We start from the raw sequence: 20,988 nt of genomic DNA, 5'->3' as shown, positions 1-20,988 counted from the left end.
CCCCAGGTGAAATAATCACTGTGGAAGGAATGCAGGGAGAAGTGCTGCAGCAGCATGGTCAGAGCACATACAAATCCATGGAGACAGTTGGCAGGGGTAAGTCTACAGGCAAAAGGTGAAAACTAGACAGGGTCGTGACAGTACCCCCCTCTTTATGGGTGGACTCCAGACACAGAGAAAAAAAAACAACTTTCTTTGAAACATGACATTGCAGGAGCTTCAAACACAGGGACACCATAACTCTGAAAACATCTCTTTAGACATCTTCATCCTCAAAGTAAGTAGACCATTCTTCCTCACTACAGGTGGAACCTTCCTCAGCTAGGAAGTCTTTAGTAATCCCAAAATGAGGACACTCTTCTGGAAATGTAGTACACAAAGATTTGGTATGAGAAGATGTAGAACCGTCATTATTTCACGGGCATCTTTGGTGGGAAGATGATCGTCTCCCCCGGAAAGCTGTAGCTCTCTCGGGCAACTCCTGAGGACATACGTGACTGGGAAGGACAGGGTCAAATGACAGATGGTCTTCAGGGAATAGAGATTTATCGTGTGCATGATCGAATTCAGATTCCGAGTCAGTATCTAAAGGTAAAATGGAAGGCTTAGTAGGACTTGAACATTGATAGGACTCCTGGGAGGAACTAAGCAAAACATGACCAATTTCGATGGTGTTTTGGGAGGATGAATTCTTGGTAGCACAAACAGACTGCTTGGATAATATTTTGGAACTGAGAACTTCGCTAGAATTTTGGTTTACAGGGTAAGGACCAAATTCTTTGACAACAGCTTCACTGAAAGTCTTTATATTTAGAAGCATTGGATCATTGGAGTTGTAAATAGGGGCTACCCAGTCCCAAGCTTTACCTTGAAAAGATGGGATAATAAACTGTACAATATTAGTAGGCTTGACTCCACATGGCAAAGGAGAATTCATCATAGTGAAGAATTGTTTCAATAAAGCATAGTATTGAGATAAGTCCCAATCAAAATAAATGCATGGTGGAGTATCCGACGAATCCTGTGTGTTCAAGGACTGTGGAGCACATTCAGGTGCAGGGCTGGAAGAGACTTGAGGATACTCCGATTGATGAGGAGTCAAAACAACTGAAGCTGACAGATGTTTGGTATTCGGACCAACTGATGGGACTGGAAGGGGTCCTGAGGAGCTAGAGACAGTAGCATCAACAATCAAAGCTGAGAATAGACTACAGAGATTGTCATTTTATTGAACGATATTTGTAGGAGATGGTGAACAGGAATCATGATCAGGATTAGTAGTACACGACACTCCTCTCTGGGGACTGGAATCTGAAACCCGCTCCTGGAGTATGAGACTTGGAACCCCCTCCTGGGGCATGAGACTTGAGACCCCCTCCAGGGGTGCGAGACTTGAGACCCCCTCCAGGGGTGCCAGACTTGAGACCCCCTCCAGGGGTGCCAGACTTGAGACCCCCTCCAGGGGTGCCAGACTTGAGGCCCCCTCCAGGGGTGCCAGACTTGAGGCCCCCTCCAGGGGTGCCAGCCTTGAGATCCCCTTCTGGGGAATGGGACTTGAAACCCCCTCTTGAGGTACGAGACTTGAGACCCCCTGCTGGGGTGCCAGACTTGAGACCCCATCCTGGGTTTGCCAGACTTGAGACCCCTTGCTGGGGTAAGAGACTTGAAACCCCTTCCTGGGGTACAAGACTTGAAACCCCTTCCTGTGGTACGAGACTTGAGACCCCTCCTGGGGCTGCTGACTGGAGCCCACAGCTGGGACAAGCAGAATCCGGGCTGGGACCGGAACGGGCACTGAGACGTTGACACTTGGAACCACTGCTGGAGTTGCATAGGTCAGAACTCCCACAATAGAGGCAGAGCTGTAAATCTTTGCGCCGCTGGCGTTCGGCCAGAGAGCTTGGGGCGTGGGTAACTGCGATGTCTGACATTACTTGGTTCAGAAGAATCCTTGTTTCTTAGGGATTCCAAGGCAGAGGTTTTAGTTGAGACAGAGGCAGCTCTAAGAAATTCAGGAATGATCTGAAAAATTTTGCTGAGTAGAGCCTGAAGCTGTTCCAGCAGTTGATGGAAGGTAGTTAGGGGTTCAGGTAAGGTTTGGGTAACATCTAGCCGGTTATTCAGGATTTGCAAAAGCTGTAGCACTTGATGCTGTGCGGCCTTCTGTGAATCCAAGCAGGCGACCAGGTTATGGAAAGCATCTAGTCCCTTATTAGGTGCTTGATCCGCCACCATCGTTGGGCCTGAACATTCAGTCACAAATGGTGTCTGCGAGTTACCTGTCTCAGGTGGTGATCGGGATTCAACGGAGACCGACATGACTGGAACCACAGATGACGTAGATAGCTCTATTTGCAAGATTTGTGTAGCAGTGAAAACTGCCTTTGATGATGGATGACAGGAACGTGGAGGAACCGGACTGGGACCGGCAGGAAGACTTGTTGAGTTGAACTGATGAACTAGGAACTTGACTCTGGACTGGAACTACATGGCTTGAACTGATGAGCTTGGAACTTGACTCTGGACTGGAACAACGTGGATAGAACTGATATGACAAAAACTTGAATCTGTCTGGACGGGAATAACATGACAATGGCTGAAGGGAAATCAGGTAATGCTGAGATGAGGGCTAAACAGGGTAATCCAGAAATGCTGTGACAAAGGCTGGAACTCAGGTGCAGGCTGGATTGGGTTCAGGAAGGAATGGGTAGGTCTGGGAATTTTAGGTTCAGGGAGGGAGTAGGTAGGTAAACGGAGCAGGAGTTGATCCACAGCAGGAAGCAAGGCAGGGTGACACGATGCAGGTTTACAGGGTGCCAGGGACCAACCAGGAGTAGAGCTAGAGCAGAGCACAGGCCAGGTATTGCTGTAACAGGGTGTCTGGGTGCCAGGTATTGCTGTAGCAGGTTTTCGGGATGCACCAGGGGTTGCTGTCAGCAGGAGTCAGGGATACATTTGTATACAGAAACAGCACGAACCATGCACCATGGAAGTAACGAGATGTTCAGGTCCAGAATGCTATCAGGGGTGGATGTATATACCCTGGGTCTGGCTGCAATTGGTGGATATGGACAGGTGGTCTGGCAGTAGCATTCTGAGTGGTGGAAGGCACACCATGCAGAGGGAGTACTCATCTCTGCAGCACTGAGAATCAGAACCACACCTGCGATTCCAATCAGGGCTAGCAGTGTTCACAGACAGGAAAGGACCCAGGATAAATAATCACTGTGGAAGGAATGAAGGGAGAAGTGCTGCAGCAGCATGATCAGAGCACATACAAATCCATGGAGACAGTTGGCAGGGGTAAGTCTACAGGCAAAAGGTGAAAACTAGACAGGGTCGTGACAGTACCGTTTTAGCAAATTCACTTACATCAATCTAGATTTTAAAGAGCAGCAGTAGAGTTCTAGAGTGGAATGAGCAACCATTGGCCCACTCATATGGATTTGGCTATACTGCTCAATGGCCCAAAGTTTGGGTCCCTCTGCTTTGCCCCCTGATGTGATGTGCTATGACAGGTCCAAGATGGGTCTGATACACAAGTAGCCTGCGGATATGCCAAGAATATCACCAAGATGAGCCTGGTCAGAGCAAAATGGAAAGACTCAGAGCCATATCAGCAGCTAGGAGAAACACCAGGAACAAAGCTGGATCACATGCACAAATTTTAATCGAAATACAGGATGCAGATAACCAGGACAATGGAACACAGGAACTCTGGAGCACAGGTTGTGAACCTAATACTCTGTGCTCAGATCTGTTTTAAATAGACTAACCAATTTCAAAACTGCCACTATCTCATGTAACCCCTTTAAGATCTCTGCAGAGCTGCATACTTGCTCTTATAGCAAGCAGCTGACAGATTAGCTAAGTGATACACTGGTTCCAAAGTTACCTGACTCAAGTTTTGGGACAATAATTGTTTAAGTTTAGTATGGTTGGGATTGCTGTCAAATATGAGCAATTTTGGTAGATTGTCTACTCTTACAGTTGAATGTAGCTGTTGGAGGTGGGGGAATGTGCCAGTATCAGAGATGTTAAGGACCCACCTTATGAGGTTCAGTGTGATGTGGTAGGTGGGAAAACATCTTTGGCCAATTATGTACTAAGAACCTTACTTAAAAAAACCATGCTAATTGTTGGAGTCTATTATAAATATTTTTATAATTAGAATTATTAGTGCTTATAGTTTGCACCTGCATCTTCCCTTTTTTCTGCTGGAGGTGGGCAATTGTCAGCACAGATAGCAATAATTTGAAAGAGTGTTGGAGTAAGAACATTTAATTTCATACTGGTTGTGGTTTTCCAGCTTTATAATCGTACAATATAGGACAAATAAAATAATAAAAAAGGGGAGGGCACATGACCTGACCACCATATTGGAGAGATATGTCAACTTGTACCTCTGCTGTTCCATTGAGATAATCCAATCCCCAGAGTTTCCATCCTGTATATTTGCTCCAGAATTGTTCTCAAAGTACACTCTAACCATCATGGTTGTGGCTGGCCTATTAGAGGCTTCAACAGCTCTGCCTAACAGAGGCCTTCTACACACCAAAAAGGTTTTCTCCAGCGTGTTTTCTTCCCCACCTCTCATTAGACTGTGGGGCCTCCATTGGCTCCTGAAATCTACAGGAGCCAATGGAGACCTCACTGTCTACCTTTCCAGGCACGACTCATATCAGCCAACCGTACCTGGTTCCATCAGTACATAACAGCTGTGGGCTTCCCTATCCAAGACTACAAAATCAGACTGAGCTTATGTTGATATAGCATGACTCTCCATTTTGTTATAGAATACTCCATTTTTAAATTACTTATACTTTTAAGTCAGCAGAATGTCTTTAAGAAGATGGTCATACTGTATAGAGAGCTAGAATACCATAAACCCTTGCAAAGGTAATAAAATGTTTGAATCTTACAGATAAAGTGCTTACGACTTGTAAAATGTACTTTTTTTTTATAGATAATAGCTTATCTTATTTTATTATAAGTAGGAAGAAAATGTTATGAGTTCAGAATTCATTCTATCAACCAACTTGTATTATGACTTAATGCGGACGTGGCTGTAATACTTTTGCTGTGTTGTTCCTAGGAAAAGCACATTTGAATATTGGGCCTTATTCAGCATGGATCGCTATTGCGATAGCTTACACAGACAGATGACTATTGAGTACTGCGCATGCATTGCAGTGCGTGTGCACAAGTTAGTATTGCGATCACTCTACGTTCACCTAGGTAGTTTCAAAGCCATCGCAGAGTGAGTAACGTCAGGTCAGCGTTTGGGAGTGGTGACAGGGGAGTGGTCGGAGAAACGCAGGCGTGCCTGTCTGTTTCAGCGCTGTTACTTTGGTGTGCATAAATTAGCCACTGCGACGGTATATGCAGCTTGTGTACTCACTGCGTGCGACGAGGTTAGCAATTTCTGAGTAAGGTCAGACCTGTTGTAATTGTGTGTGAGGGGCCAATGTTACTCGATGTTCCCGATGTATATGCAGGACTGCAAGGTATTACAGATGTGTGTAAGCGGTAGTGGGCGTCTCTATGCTGGCTTTGGTCATCTCTATAATATCTTTGTGATTGCAGTCATTAGCATATTTTTGCAGCAGACCTGCATGTGTAATCGCAGCTGCGATCGCAATAGCGAATCGTAGTGCATCAGGCCCATAGTTTGCATTCCTAAGTAAAGCATTTCCAATGTTTGAGTTTTTAGTATAACGTTAAGAGGAACCAGTGTTTAGGCGGTGCATTTGTGATGCCTTGTATGAAATGAGTGACAATAGTTTCAAATGCTGAAACTTAGGCAAGACCCTACAGTAATGGACAAAGCAGGAGACTCTTAAGTGCCAATGATCAAGAGGTAAAAGTAAGAATTCCTGAGTGGCTGAATTGAAGAAGTATGAGTGGCAGTCATGGATTTTAACTGAACAGTTACAATTGAGTATGTGGCAGTAAGCTGTTTTGGTACATGTAAAGTCAAAGTAAAATGGTGCTGAATTCTTTGTGAAATGGGAATGGGAGAAAAATTAGCTTGGCCCAAGGAAGCTGTAGAAAGCTACTCTGTTGTATCACGGTTCTAGATTCTCCCAAGAGACAACCACTTGGCTGGGGTAGATATCAGAATTACACCACATCCAGCAAAGTCGCTTAGTCCTGAGGTGGGGGCAGGGGCGTATCTACCAATTGGCCAGGATGGCACTCACCAGGGGCACCGATCAAAGGGTGGGTGCCGTCTGGCAGTGCCACCAGTAGCCAAGTGGTGGACAAGTCCCTCGGCCCCACAAGTGTAGGGCAGACCGCAGTGATAGCGGTCTGCCCTACACCATTTACAAACACACTGGCGCCAGTGGCGGCTGTGTGTTTGTAATAGCAGCCAGCTAATGAGAGTCAGACAGACTCTCATTTGCTGCTGCATCGTCCATGGAGGGAGCTGGCTGGAGCTCACTAATGAGCTCCATGTGCCAGCTCCCCCCGCAGCATGTGACGGGAGAGACGTCATATGTCATGATGTCTCTCCCATGCAGGAGAAGAGCAGCTGGGACTCAGAGCAGACAGCGGCGGTCGCGTCAGGAGCGGGGATCACGTAAGTTGAACTTTTTTTTTGTTCTTTGCGTGTGTGTTTCTGTGTGTAAGCCTGGCACTACAGGGGGGGGCACTGAAATAGGGGGTGGCAGCTAATGGGAGCAATTTAGGGGGGTGGGTGTCACTACTGGGGGCAATTTAGGGGGTGCGTGCCACTACTGGGGGCACTGTATAGGGGCAATTTAGGGGGGTGGCCACTACTGGGGGCACTATATAGGGGGGACTACTACTGGGGGCACTTTATAGGGGGGGACTACTACTGTGGTCTACTACTGGGGGGCACTGTATGGGGGGACTACTACTGGGGCACTGTATAGGGGGGCTACTACTGGGGGCAATGCAGCATAGGGGGGATTACTACTGGGGGATTACTATTGGGGGCACTGTATAGGGGGGCACCAGTCCATTACATTGCCAGGGGCGCTTGGATCACTAGATACACCCCTGGGTGGGGGTCCAAGGAAGACAATGGTTAGGAGAAGGCAGCATGATGGAGGGTCAAAGCTGAAGTCAATAGGAGAATTTTGGGAATTGAAAAGAATTTATGTATAGAAATTCTTGTTTAGTACATGAGATACAAGAAGAAAATAACCAAGGATTTTTTGTTTCTCTAGCTTATTTTTGGGTGAACAAGCTCCCATTTGGACAGAGCCGGATTAAGGGGGGGGCATAGGGGGCGAGTACTCCCGGGCCCCCCTCTCTCAGGGGGCCCCCCAGCCAGAGCAGCTTTGACTAGGCCCAGTGAAAGGTGTATACAAGTACCCTGAGATTCCAAGGGACCCCAGTCACACTTACCCATGCCAGTCTGTGCGGGGCCCGCGCCGCTGCAGTAATAGGATGAACCCAGCAGGTAGGCCTCTTCACTGTCACTGGCATCTCCTGGCTTGCTCAATAAAGTTGTTTTTTTCCGCCGCAGTGTGCGTGACGTCATGACGTCCGTTTACTGCTTGGGTGAAGACCAGCTGAGTGAGGAGCCTGCCGCCGCTGTGAGGAGGAGCAAGCAGAAGATGCAACTTAGGTAAGTGTGGGGTTATGGAGGGACACAGGGATGCAGTGGCTGTTCCTGCAGAGAGACAAGGGAGGAGGTGGCTGCTGCAAAGACACAGGGGAGTGCTTGTTTGTCGCTTATGCTCCTCCAGAAGGGAGAGATGGGGAAGATGGCTGCTGTAAAGACACAGGGAGGTGTTTGTGGCTGATGCTCCTCCAAAGACAGGAGGTGGTGGCTGCTGTTGGGAAATTGGGGGGTAGCTGTGACTTTTGCTGCCAAGACACAGGGGGGCTAAGGCTGATGCAGAGACACAGGCGGGCTAAGGCTGATGCAGAGACACAGGGGGGGGCTATGGCTGTTGAACAGACAAGGGGAGGCTGTGGCTGCTGGATAGACACATGGGGGAGGGTGTCTGAGGCTATGCAGAGACACGGGGATCTGAGGTTATGTAGAAACATGGGGGATCTGAGGCTGTAGGAGAGACATGGTGGGATGAGACAGTTGAAAAGACACAGTAGGGAAGGGGCTGTCACACAATAATATTCATTAAACACTTAAAAAAAAACATATTACCCCTGCTGTATGATGATGACATTGGTTATATTCCTACTTAAACAGGCATTTTCCGGGCCATGCGATTGCCTACATGAATATTGAATACCGTCTGAAGCTATCATCTGTCCAGGGAGGATCCCATTTTTTAGAGGTTCCCCGTTGCTGATGTAACAAAAGACTCAAGCCGACCGGCCTGTACCAAATGGGGAGGGATGGGGTTTGGGCAAGAAAAATTAGTGTAAAGGGCCCCAAGGTTTCAGTTGCCGGGCCTCGCTCCAACATAACTCTGGCTCTGCTGTCCGTGAACGATTCTGCTTTTCTCCAGCCTCCTCGCACTGCCCAAGAGGAGGTTCGGGAGTCTGCCCCCCACTGCCGGACTGCATTTAGGAGTCGTACCTGTGTTTCTGTTGCTACCTCATGGAGGTGCGGGAGGAAGAGGCACACACACGACTGTCAAAGCCAGGGGGGTATCACTTACAAGAGGGAGAGGGCCCCACTATCTTAAGTTCCCCGGGCCCCCCAAAGGCTTAATCCAGCCCTGCATTTGGATAGTGGGCAGTGCTATACTGAAGGACATTGATTATTTGAAGCAATTGGAAAAGTAATAAAAGCTTATTGAGGCTAGAACAGGGAGAACTTCAATGAGAAGGTAATACTCCAGCAGGTCAATGACTGCTGTCCAACTGCAGTTACCAAAAAAAGTAAATAGCTAGTAATGTAGTAGTTGTCCCTTTTGATCCCATGTATGTGCCAGAGTGGTAGACAGGTAGATTTTGAAAGCATTGGTAATATCAGATTTTGGTACCAGGAACCAGTCCCAAATGTTATTCTATTGAGAGTTCTAAGTAGGGATCAGAAAAATGATGCTTAGAATAATAATGGCTAAAAAATCATTAGTGGAAAGCTAATGACTGAGTGTTATATTTAAGTAAAGTTTGTCATGGCTATGGTGGTAAGGCTGGCACACTACACAGAAATTATGAGAATAGAATGGACCCATGATGAAACTTTGTATAACTGTTTATAAATTAACTTTTTCTACAACTGAAGCTCTGTAGCTGATTTGAGATTGGGACATTTCAGATCACTGGCATGATTTGAAATGATACCAATGGAAAAAATTTTTGTACACCAATCAATACAATTTTTGTTTAAAGGTCATGAGCTGTGTCAAGAGTTTGGAAATTGATGGTAAGTTTCTAAGAAGAGGCACCTAGGCCACATAAGAGTAAACAACAGCAATGAGAACTGAAATTACTAAAAATGTGAGAATTTTCCAAATTATAGGTGAGATGGCGCAATCTGTTCAATCTATCATAAATATGTTTGGAACGGTAGAAAAAAGAGGTTTTGGAAATCCCAGTATGAATGACAGAATACATTAGAATTGTGTGACGTAATAAAATTACGTACTCATTAGCTCATCACAGGTCAGCAAAGTCTAAAGAGAATAACTTATTTTTGAGGTTGGTAGTTAATTAAATTGAGCATGGGCAACTCAAGTATGAAGGTGTAGACCTAGCTTTCACATAAAACAGAGTGGTATTTTTTATTATTATTAAGATTTGTGAGTAGATGAGGTTTTTCATGGTTTCTATCTATGATGGCTCTGACTAGGGGTAAAATTGAAAAAGGTAACAGAAGGAAAATGTGAAGGGATATAAATACCTTCCTTAATAGGAAGGTGAGAAAAAGGATTTTAAGTTAAGCGACTTACAAGGGAAAACACTCATGTTGGATATTGGTGATTGGTACAGAGAGATCAGAGAGTAAGACATTAATAGTGATAGCAGCAAGGGCAAAGGATGCAGTTTATTGAATCTGGTTAGATAAACAATATAGGGAGGATCAATTAGCCGTGGGATTTACAACATGCTATTAGCTCCCGTGTTAAGAGCCCAAAGCTATACAATTACTGCCCACAGTAAACCCCGAGGCTAAGGCATGGTAAGGAATAGATTCCATGTTAAGTGCCTGGAGCTATGCAATTACATTGTGCAGTAAGCCTGTGGTAGGCCCCGAGGGTGCACTTAATGCAGATTTCTGTTCACAGCCTCCTGAGGTGTGAACAGAAACCCAAGTTAGGTGCACAACCCTGGGGCTTACCACGTACAGTAATTGAATAGCTGACAGCTCCCAGGTTAATAGAAGCGAATAAGTTAATTCTCTCCCCAATATAATGTATCTTTCTTTATGGTGTAAAGCAGAGGTTCCCAACCGCAGTCCTCAAGGCACCCCAACAGTTCAGGTTTTACAGATATCCATGGTGGTGGTTAAATCAAATTGACTGAGGTACTAATTAAGTCACTTGTGCTTAACTGTGGATATCTCAAACCTGAACTGTTGGGGAGCCTTGAGGACCGCATTTGGGAACCTCTGGTATAATGTAAGCCATACTTAGGTCATTATGTCTGTTTCTTCATTAAATGATAGTACAGTTTCCCTAGAAACTTAGAAGTTAGTTGAGGACACAATTTTTTCGTTAAAGGAGATACCTTGGCAGATTAAGATTTTTGTTTGGACATGAAGAAAACTGAAGAAGGAAGGGAAACAAGTTTGTATATGGACTGAAAAATTAAGATAGGTGAGTTTATACATGAATAATATGAGAGAAAATGAAAAGATGGTCTTGTAAATCAGATGGAAGAAAACCAGGCAACTGAGAACGATCCAAGCGCAGAGACCTGGAGAAGTGGTTGAGTCACTCTTGAGATACCTGGGACTGGGAGCAGTAAAAAGTTAAACAAGCAAATATCAAAAGAATATAAAGAGAAACTTACCACATCTTCCGGATGGACTGGGTGGAGACCATGTTTGAGAAAGAAAAACGAGTGGGTGGTTTTTTTGATGTTTGGGAAAGTAACATTGGAACCCTGCCTCTCTCTATGCAGAGAAAAATCCATAATTGTTTATGTCTGACATCTTGGTATGAAATGAGATTGCTAGAGGGTGATCCCCCAATTATTGTATAGGAATATACGTTTTTTTTAAAAATATTTTTATGTTCCGGGAGGCGGATGACACATTCCATTCATTGTTCACTTTCTAAGTGAACATGTATATTAAACATATTGTCAATGTTTGTGAAATACACTTTATAACTTTTGAATGTTTTCAATACAGTGATTTGTATTCCTTGAATAATCGAAGAAATATTCTTCTCTGTTCTTCTTTTATCAGTACTGTAAAACAATTGTACAAGTCTTCATGATGTAATGATCTCTCTTGCTTCAATAAAAAGAATATATATATAAAAAAAGAAGAAATGTGGCCAGAGTCAGGAGAACTGGGAGGCGTCAACAGTATGTACATGAAGGAAAAATAGAAGAGTCTTGCAATAGTAGCTCCCATAGGTTTCTATAGGGCCTGCTATATTGACAGACTGCATTCCGGAGCTTGGCACCTATAGCTTATGCTACAGTATCTTTAGAGGGCATTAGCCATTGTAGACTATGGACTACAAGATTACAGTGAGAGGGATTAGTATGGCATTCACACATGCGTGGTCTCCTGACCACATAAGCGCAGTAGCGTGGCCAGCCACTGAATGGGAAAGTAAAGTGATCACATTAACAATCACTTTACTTTTACACATTACAGAGAAGGGTTCCTATAGGAGCCCCTGTCCCTGAATGTTTTTTCATACATGTTTTCGGTACATCATTTTTTATTGCCGCTAAGCGTGGCGATAGGAATTATAATCATCCGGTCTAAAACCTAAAAATTTATAAAAAGGCCCCTAAGTGCGATGATAATGGAAGAAATGGACACTAAATGATGTGCTGGATGTAGTATCATCTATAACAGCTGAAGAATATTAATTCACATTTTTCTATAGGAAAGGAAATAAATCAGTACTGCAGTGTAAGTGTAAAGGGGCCTATCCATTAGCAGATGTGTTTCTGAACGATGAAAGACAAAAGATATCTAATGAAAATTCCGGTGACTGTGCTGAAAGGTATCTGTCATGTACATGACAGACTTTGGCAAAAGACGATCGATGAACGATATCGCATGACATCATTCAGGGAGTGGATTTTTTTCTCTCCAGTGATTTGTAGCTGCTGTTAATATTGTTCATCGTTTACCGCATATAAACTGCCAGATATTTCTAATATCTGGCAGCGATATGCGATATTTGACCAACATGTTGATAAAATTTATCGGCCGCGGGAGTGCACATCTCTCATCATTCAGGGCCTATCCATTAGCAGATAAATTGAACGACTGAACGATATATCGTTCAATTTATCTGCTAATGGATAGGCACCTTTAGAGTTCCATACATATTTACAAAACTGAGAACCCGTGTTATTGGGTTGGGGCATAAATATTATCATCAAACATGAATCAATAGCTCATATTTCTGTTGGGCTATACATATTAAGATTTGCACCGTAGTAGTATAGAGCACACTTTTATGTCAAACTCAAAAGTGACATGTGCCACGCCACTCTCCTCCCACAGCCCACTCTCCACCCTAACCCAGCCCTAAACCTGCCCTAATCCCGCCCATATCACTCCTCCTAACACTCCGTTTTACGCCCCTTTTTTATATAAAATGTCATATAAATTTTATATCCAGTATATAAATTTTATATCTTTTTTTATATAAAATGTCATAAATTTTATATCCTATTAATATCAACTGTATATAAATTTTATATGCTGTTGATAATAATGGGCTATCAAATTAATATAGCATTTATATAAAATGGGTAATTCGTAATTAATTGCAGTGTATAATGAATATTATTAACCCTTATCAGAGTAATAAGCTGATTATGTCTACAATCAAATACATCGATGCGTGACACCACGCGGCTAGATGGGAAACATGCGGATGAAAAAAGCGTATTACACGGTATTAAAGCCAGGGAGTTATAGCGGCATTGATAAGTTTTATGCTGCAAATAAAGGCAGGTTTAAAAGAACCAATATTAATAAATGGCTGTGTGATCAAGATGTTTATACTTTACATAAGCCGGCCAGGAAAAAGGAACATGATCTGCGTATCGGATATAAACCAGCAATGGCAATGCGACTTGGTCTCGCTCATAGATCTCGCGAAGTAAAACAATGGTTTTAAGTACTTACTAACCATTATCGATATTTTCAGTAAGAGAGCATGGGCGTTAAGCCTAATGAATAAGAACGCTACAGCGGTCGCTAATGCATTTGAAAAAATATTCCATCAGGATTACATACCAAAGAAGCTGCAAACTGATCGTGGTAAAGAGTTTCTAAACAAAATCCTAAAAAAGCTGTTAGAAAAATATGGTGTACATCATTTTACTACCAATAACGATGTCAAAGCATCGGTTATAGAGCGCTTTAATAGGACTTTAAAAACACGGATGTGGCGTTATTTCACAGCTCTGAATACATACAGATATATAGGCGTATTACAGGACTTCATAATCAGCTATAAAAATACATACCACAGAACGATTAAGTGTACGCCGTGTGAAGTGAACCCCTCTAACGCCTTGAGAATTTTCAAAACCACGTACGGAGATTACGTTAAAGCCTGTAAATCCCTGCCGCTTTTAGCCGTCGGTGAGCACGTACGCATCTCCAAATATAAGGATATATTTCAGAAAGGCTACGAACAGAATTATTCTGAGGAAATATTTGTAATACACGGAGTGAACACTAAAGGTCTTAAGCCGCTTTATATGTTGACGGATCTGTACGGCGGTCTTTACGTGTGGTTTAGCTAACTCTAAACCTCTTCGGAAAAGAGGCACCGCTTTTCTGAAAAGGCTTCAAAAAATGCTGCCTAATCCGCGGCCGTACATGTACGCGCTGCCGTGAAAACCGGGTAAACCATTACCGGTTTGCGCTTTATAATATTGTGCGAAGAGTGCCGGATCACCATAATTTTTAATAGCGACCATTCTGTTAGTTAATAAAAATCGTTTTTGTGACGTCTAAAGTGTAGTTTCACGATCGCCTTCCCAAACTTAAATGCGATGTTCTCATTCTGGTCGTTCTTTATCTCTATGGCTATAGTGTCAAAATGTGATTTGCACAAAGGTACATAATCGGGTTTCTCATATCGAATTGTGACCATATCGTTGTTACGCCCCTTAATTTCAACCATGCGTAGCAATGGGAAATAACTATCACCGACCCTCTGGTGTTCGATACTGTCTTTGTACACGTACAACATATATTGTCCTCCGTTGATGTCAGCGCAAGGCTTTAAAAACTTAGTTTTAGGTTGTAAACCCAGTATTCTTGTCATCTTAGCGCCTGCTGTGAGCTGGTACAAGGGCTTACTGTCGAAGGATACGCTGCGTTCAAGCGGATCATACCATAGTTTTAACCCTCCCTCCATTTTATGTTGCGCAATTTCTGCATTGATTACCACAAGTAGCGCATCGATTGTTTCATGAAAAACGGCTTTAATGCACACCCTCGTGATATCCATGCTCTGGCTATCCCACTTTGTTATTTGCAACACACAATCTTGTATATCCAAAGTATTCCAGGTGTGGGGGCATTGTATTTCTGTAAGAGCTACCTCCCATTCGCTGTTTAAGTGTATCGGTTTTGCAAGTTTTGTTGTATAGTTAGAAATCTTATTTTGTGGGAATGTGTCTGCCGAGGTATTGCTGGGTAAGGATATGTAGAACGATCTGTCATCCTTCTCGCCTTGTTTAGCAGATGTTGTGTTTTATATATCTTTTATCTCCGATGCAGCGACCCAGCTGTTAAATTTTGCAGGGTATCCACGCCACTTGACCAACGCGTATTTCCGACCTCTGACCGTCTTATTTTTTAAAATCTTTTCCACTTTGTAAGTTCTATTATAGTTTTTTGGTATGGTTTGAAGTTCTTCGGGGTAAAAACTACCCGTTATAGTTTCGCCGTACAGATCCGTCAATGTATAAAGCGGCTTAAGACCTTTAGTGTTCACTCGGTGTATTACAAATATTTCCTCAGAATAATTCTGTTCGTAGTCTTTATGAAATATATCCTTATATTTGGAGATGCGTACGTGCTCACCAACGGCTAAACGCGGCGGGGATTTACAGGCTTTAAAGTAATCTCCATACGTGGTCTTGAAAATTCTCAAGGCATTAGAGGGGTTCACTTCACACGGCGTACACTTAATCGTTCTGTGGTATGTATTATTATAGCTGATTATGAAGTCCTGTAATACGCCTATATATCTGTATGTATTCAGAGCTGTGAAATAACGCCACATCCGTGTTTTTAAAGTCCTATTAAAGCGCTCTATAACCGATGTTTTGATATCGTTATTGGTAGTAAAATGATGTACACCATATTTTTCTAACAGCTTTTTTAGGATTTTGTTTAGAAACTCTTTACCACAATCAGTTTGCAGCTTCTTTGGTATGTAATCCTGATGGAATATTTTTTCAAATGCATTAGCGACCGCTGTGTAGCGTTCTTATTCATTAGGCTTACCGTCCACGCTCTCTTACTGAAAATATCGATAATGGTTAGTATGTACTTAAAACCATTGTTGTACTTCGCGAGATCTATGAGCGAGACCAAGTCGCATTGCCATTGCTGGTTTATATCCGAAACGCAGATCATGTTCCTTTTTCCTGGCCGGCTTATGTAAAGTATAAGCATCTTGATCACACAGCCATTTTATAATATCGGTTCTTTTAAACCTGCCTTTATTTGCAGCATAAAACTTATCAATGCCGCTATAACTCCCTGGCTTTAATACCGTATAATACGCTTTTTTCATCTGCATTTTTCCCATCTAGCCGCGTGGTGTCACGTGTCGATGTATTTGATTGTAGACATAATCAGCTTATTACTCTTATAAGGGTTAATAATATACATTATACGCTGCAATTAATTATGAATTACCCATTTTATATAAATGCTATATTAATTTGATAGCCCATTATTATCAACAGCATATAAAATTTATATACAGTTAATATTAATAAGATATAACATTTATGACATTTTATATAAAAAAGATATAAAATTTATATACTGGATATAAAATTTATATGACATTTTATATATAAAAGATATAAAATTTATATACTGGATATAAAATTTATATGACATTTTATATAAAAAAGGGGCGTAAAACGGAGTGTTAGGAGGAGTGATATGGGCGGGGTTAGGGCGGAGAGTGGGTGTGGTGTGGGAGGAGAGTGGGCGTGGTGTGGGAGGAGAGTGGGCGTGGCACCTGTCACTTTTGAGTTTGACAGAAAAGTGTGCTCTATACTACTCACCGTCACATATAAGTGCAAAAAACAATTATATATCAGGCACAAATGTTAGATGACAGCAGGAATAAATAATTCCTTTCTGCTCTGCAGGAAGTGTTGGGATTTGTTAGAATTACACTAAAAAGGAAGAGATCCGTCTCGTTTTAATGTCATTGGCGTGCAGCTAAAGCTCTGTGCGATTCTGAGTCATGTGTACAGAGAATGGAGCCTATTTCTGACAGATCTCTGGCACCATGGGGCTGATGCAAGTGTCGGTACTGATGATGACAGTTGTGACGGTTAATGTTAAATCAGTTTGCTGCACAGATTCTTGCATTAGCTGTATGGAATCTCAAATTAGCATAAGGTAGTAAGGGCCTCATTTATCAATGAGTTTTATCATTCACAACGAGTGATAAAACTCGTTGCATATGATAAATGGTGCTCCAGCCAATCAGCTCCAAACTATCATCTGTTTGAAAAATGTGAAAAATTACAGTTGGGTGCTGATTGGCTGGAGCACCATTTATCATATGCAACAAGTTTTATCACTCGTTGTGAATGATAAAACTCATTGATAAATGAGGTCCTAAGTCTGCTTTCCACAGCTTCACACAAAAACAGTCACTTTGTGTCCTACTCAGAATCAGGCCCTATATGTCACAGGTTTATCAAAAGTGAACATGTCATCAACTACAAGTTCCTTCACAACCAGCCCATTCAATAGTTAAAACTTTCCACTTAGATGATGCATTACTTCTGGTTTACATTAATCATGAGAGTGATATGGGGGATATGAGGACTGTGCATTACTAGTGGCTAAATTATTACATTCCACCTATAATGTCTTTCTCTGTTCAAGGCCAACAAGGAGGTCAAGCCAGTCCCCATTAAAAGTTTAACATGAGACCCAAGTAGCAGCAACTATGAGCTGGTACAAAATGGAAATGGTCATGTGCCACTCTACACAGCAATGACCACCTTTACAAATACCCTGACTACACCCATTTATCTCAATTCCCCAAAAAAGGAAATCTAACTGCACCATAAAACTAGCGTACTTTCCTAGCAGCTCCACATCTGTTTGTGCAAACAACTGCTCTTTTGCAAAGGTTCACATCTTGCTCTGAAAACCCATAAATTACAAAGCTGTTTTGGTACCTCATTTTCATTTTAGGAACTGACTTTACAGTTGTTTTTGCAACTTTGCTCATCAGTCATGTCATGACTGAGATTGTAATCAATAAAGTTATAAATCTGTTTAGTATCTATAAACTCCTGCACTCCAGCTTCTGTAGAACTACACCTCCCAGTATACCCTGTCACAGTTTTAGCATGCCTAACAGAAAAACTGTGGCAGGGCATACTGGCAGTGGTGTAGCTAGGGTATTTGGAGCCCAGGGCAAATGTAAAAATGGAGCCCCCCCCCTCACCCCTATGTGTGCGTGCCGAAGGTGCGCGCGGTGAAAAATGGGCATGGTCACTTAAAAATGGGGCATGTCAACATGACACACACCCCTTTATCGTCACTCTGAACATTCCTTTCCATATGCACCTTAACCCCAGTAGTGCCCCTTATACAGTACGCCCAGTATGCGATGTCCCCAGTTGTGGTCCCTCTTATGCAGGCCCATAGTAGTGCCCCTTATACAGTACCATCAGTAGTGGTCCCCCTTATGCAGCCTCCCATTAGTTCCCCTTATACAGTTCACCCAGTAGTGGTCCCCCTTATGCAGTGCCCCATATAGTGGACTCCCCTATGAAGAGCCCCCAGTAGTAGTGCCCCCAGTAGTGGTACCCCCTTATGCAGTGCCCTTTATATAGTGCCCCCAGTAGCAGTCCCCCCTATGCAGTACCCCCAGTAGTGGTACCCCCTATGCTGTGTGCTTTATATAGTTCCCCCAGCAGTGGTTCCCCCCCATGCAGTGCCCCCAGTAGTGGTACCCCTTATGCAGGCCCCCAGCAGTGATCCCCCCTATCCAGTGCCCCTTATACAGTGCCCCTTGCAGTGGTCCTCCCTATTTAGTGCCCCCAGTAGTGGTCCCCCCACTGCAGTGCCCCTTGTAGTAAGTCCCTTATATAGTGCCCCCAGCCATAGTTCCCCCCCATGCAGTGGTCCCCCTTATGCAGGCTCCCAGTAGTGATCCCCCATATCCAGTGGCCCCCCCTGTAGTGGTCCTCCCTATTTAGTGCCCCCAGTAGTGGTCCCCTAGTAGTAAGCCCCTTATATAGTGTCCCCAGTAGTAGTTTCCCTTGTGCCCCTAGTAGTAAGAACCTTATATAGTGCCCCCAGTAGTAGTTACTCCCCAGTAGAGGTTCCCCCTCCCGATGCAGTTCCCCCAGTAGTAGCCCCCCATTTGTAGTTCCAAGTAGTGCACCACCCCCAGTAATGGTGCCCCCAGTAGTACAGACACACAAGTAAAAAAAATAAAAAAACACCTTACCTGAAACTACGCTCCGGCCACTGCTCCCGCTGCAGCCGCATGTCAGTCCTCCCGGGCTGGCGCACTCTGCATTATGGAAGAGACGTCATGACGTCTCTCCCATTACCCACTGCAGGAGCCGGAAGGTGGAGCTCATGAGCTCAAGACCATCTTCGGTCACCCACAGCTATACGAGCGGCCAGGAGGCCACTCTAAAATTAAGAAGGACGGCCCTGATTCAGAGCGAGTGCTCTGAATCAGGGCCACTGTGTATTATATTTTTAAAAATTCTATATAATAGCTAGTGAGAATTACATGAAACCTAAAGAATAATAGGTGCTGTAACTTTGGTCAATATTGAACAAGTAGGGTTATTTTCCAGAATAAAAGTTCCAAGGTTGAATCTTGGACAATCTGTTGAAATGAGAGGCTATTTGTAATTATAATGCTCACACTTTTATATAAATACAAATAAACAGAAACAGTTCAACAACATTTACAGGGCCATACACACTTGTCTGTAAGTAGACTTATACACAAGTACACAAAGCACACAAAGCATACAAAGCACACACAGACACAATTCTTTATATTTGTTTTTAAAAATTTGGTGTCTGATAAAGTTATTAAAGTAGTCATCTAACATTCTGGTTTACTTTTCTTTTATGACAATGTTTTAAAATGTTCAGTTAGGGCTGGTACTATAACAGTGTAAGACAGAAGACAGAGATTCCCAACCTGGCTACCATGTACATCATGGTGCTCTTATAAAAGAGTGTTTGCTGACTACCCATCAATAACCTAATTAGTATTTACAATTAACATTATGTGCATAACTCCAGTTTCCTACTTTTATTATTTTTTAACATGCTGACATTGAACATACTGTACGTTGCTGCTGATTACTGTGGAAAACTCTGCATTGTTCACCTTATTAGAACCCTGACTGGTTTACTTGGTTCTACATATCCTTATTGTGATACACAGAGTTTATTACCAATCACGTGACTGACCTCACATTTAAATCTCTACGAATTGTTCCCTTTACATGCAAATTCTTATTCATGCTTTGTATTTTCTTTTTGAGAAAATAAAAACATTCCCGTATTTTAATAAGTTATGGATCTTCTTCATAATATTACAATTACACAGCATGCCCCACCAGCCTCTGCAGATGGAAGTCTAGTTACATAACATTTGGCGGTTGCTCACCTATTATCAATACACTCACTGGCTTAGTTGCTGAACTGTGCATGTGGTACTGCACATCAATACAGATTGACTGTATAAAGTACTTTAATGCATATACTAACCTGTAAATCTGGAATTCATTGTGAATTACAGAGTACAAATTGCCATCCCTGTAATAAATGTTAGTGATTTTGCTGTCATAATAAAGAATGAAAAGTTGTTTTTCTTTTACTTAGCATAGCATTTCGTAACTAAGTCAAAATCTAATACAATCATGTTCTTGTAAAAAGACAACATTATTTCTATCAGAAATATAATAAGATCACTGTAACTGATGAGGTGCATTGCTGTGCTCTCTGAGCACCCAGGCACGTTTAGGAAACAAATATAACTGTTTAGTATTGAGAAAAAAAAATTATGTAGGTTAATAATATTAGACATCTTAAATAACCAAATATGTTCATATATTGCATTATATATATTTAAAACAGGTAACCTGGAAAGTTATTGCAATAATAGCATAAGTGAAGAATATATATATATATATATATATATATACATATACATATACATACACACAAAATATATAAATTATAGACATACCTGTAAGCCAAGAAAGAAAAATGAGAAAGACTGTTATAATGATCAGTGTTCTCATCTTTGTCTATATATTTTTTCTTGCTGTTCCGCTAATGATGTGTGGTTCAGTAGGGCTAATGCTATTTATAAGGTAAGGGCCTCCTACATCATGTTGGATGGCTGTAATGGCACTTAACCACTTATGTGTATATAAGATGCCCTCACTGGCATGAGAATAATGCTAACGTGATATGAAGAGCTACAGAAGAGGGTAGCTAATACATTAAGGTATTTTGTGCATGATACATTAAAATATAAGTGCAAGTCTGTTTTTGAGAAATGTTATATATAAATAGAACTCTGTATCACTGGGAAGAATATTACTTTTGATATGTGGACCATGGCTGGAATTGCAAAACAAAGTGTGACTGTACTTATGTATTTATTAAGCTTTCTT

General features: G+C 42.5%; 1 protein-coding gene across 1 annotated transcript in view; it reads right to left on the bottom strand.

Annotated features, from left to right (window-relative positions):
• LOC148462411 (uncharacterized) overlaps positions 1-20,639 on the bottom strand; it is a 53,685-nt gene extending 33,046 nt beyond the window's left edge. Inside the window, exon 1 of the mRNA XM_088460063.1 lies at positions 20,556-20,639. Within this exon, the coding sequence (XP_088316189.1) occupies positions 20,556-20,610 (55 nt within the window). The 5' untranslated portion in view covers positions 20,611-20,639. The remainder of the gene's footprint in view (positions 1-20,555) is intronic.
• Positions 20,640-20,988: the final 349 nt, after the last annotated feature.

The sequence above is a fragment of the Taudactylus pleione genome, unplaced genomic scaffold (genome assembly GCF_031769625.1).
Source record: "Taudactylus pleione unplaced genomic scaffold, aTauple2 ptg000967l, whole genome shotgun sequence".
In the NCBI taxonomy this organism is placed as follows: Eukaryota; Metazoa; Chordata; class Amphibia; order Anura; family Myobatrachidae; genus Taudactylus; species Taudactylus pleione.
This window is presented reverse-complemented; position numbering and strand designations above follow the sequence as displayed.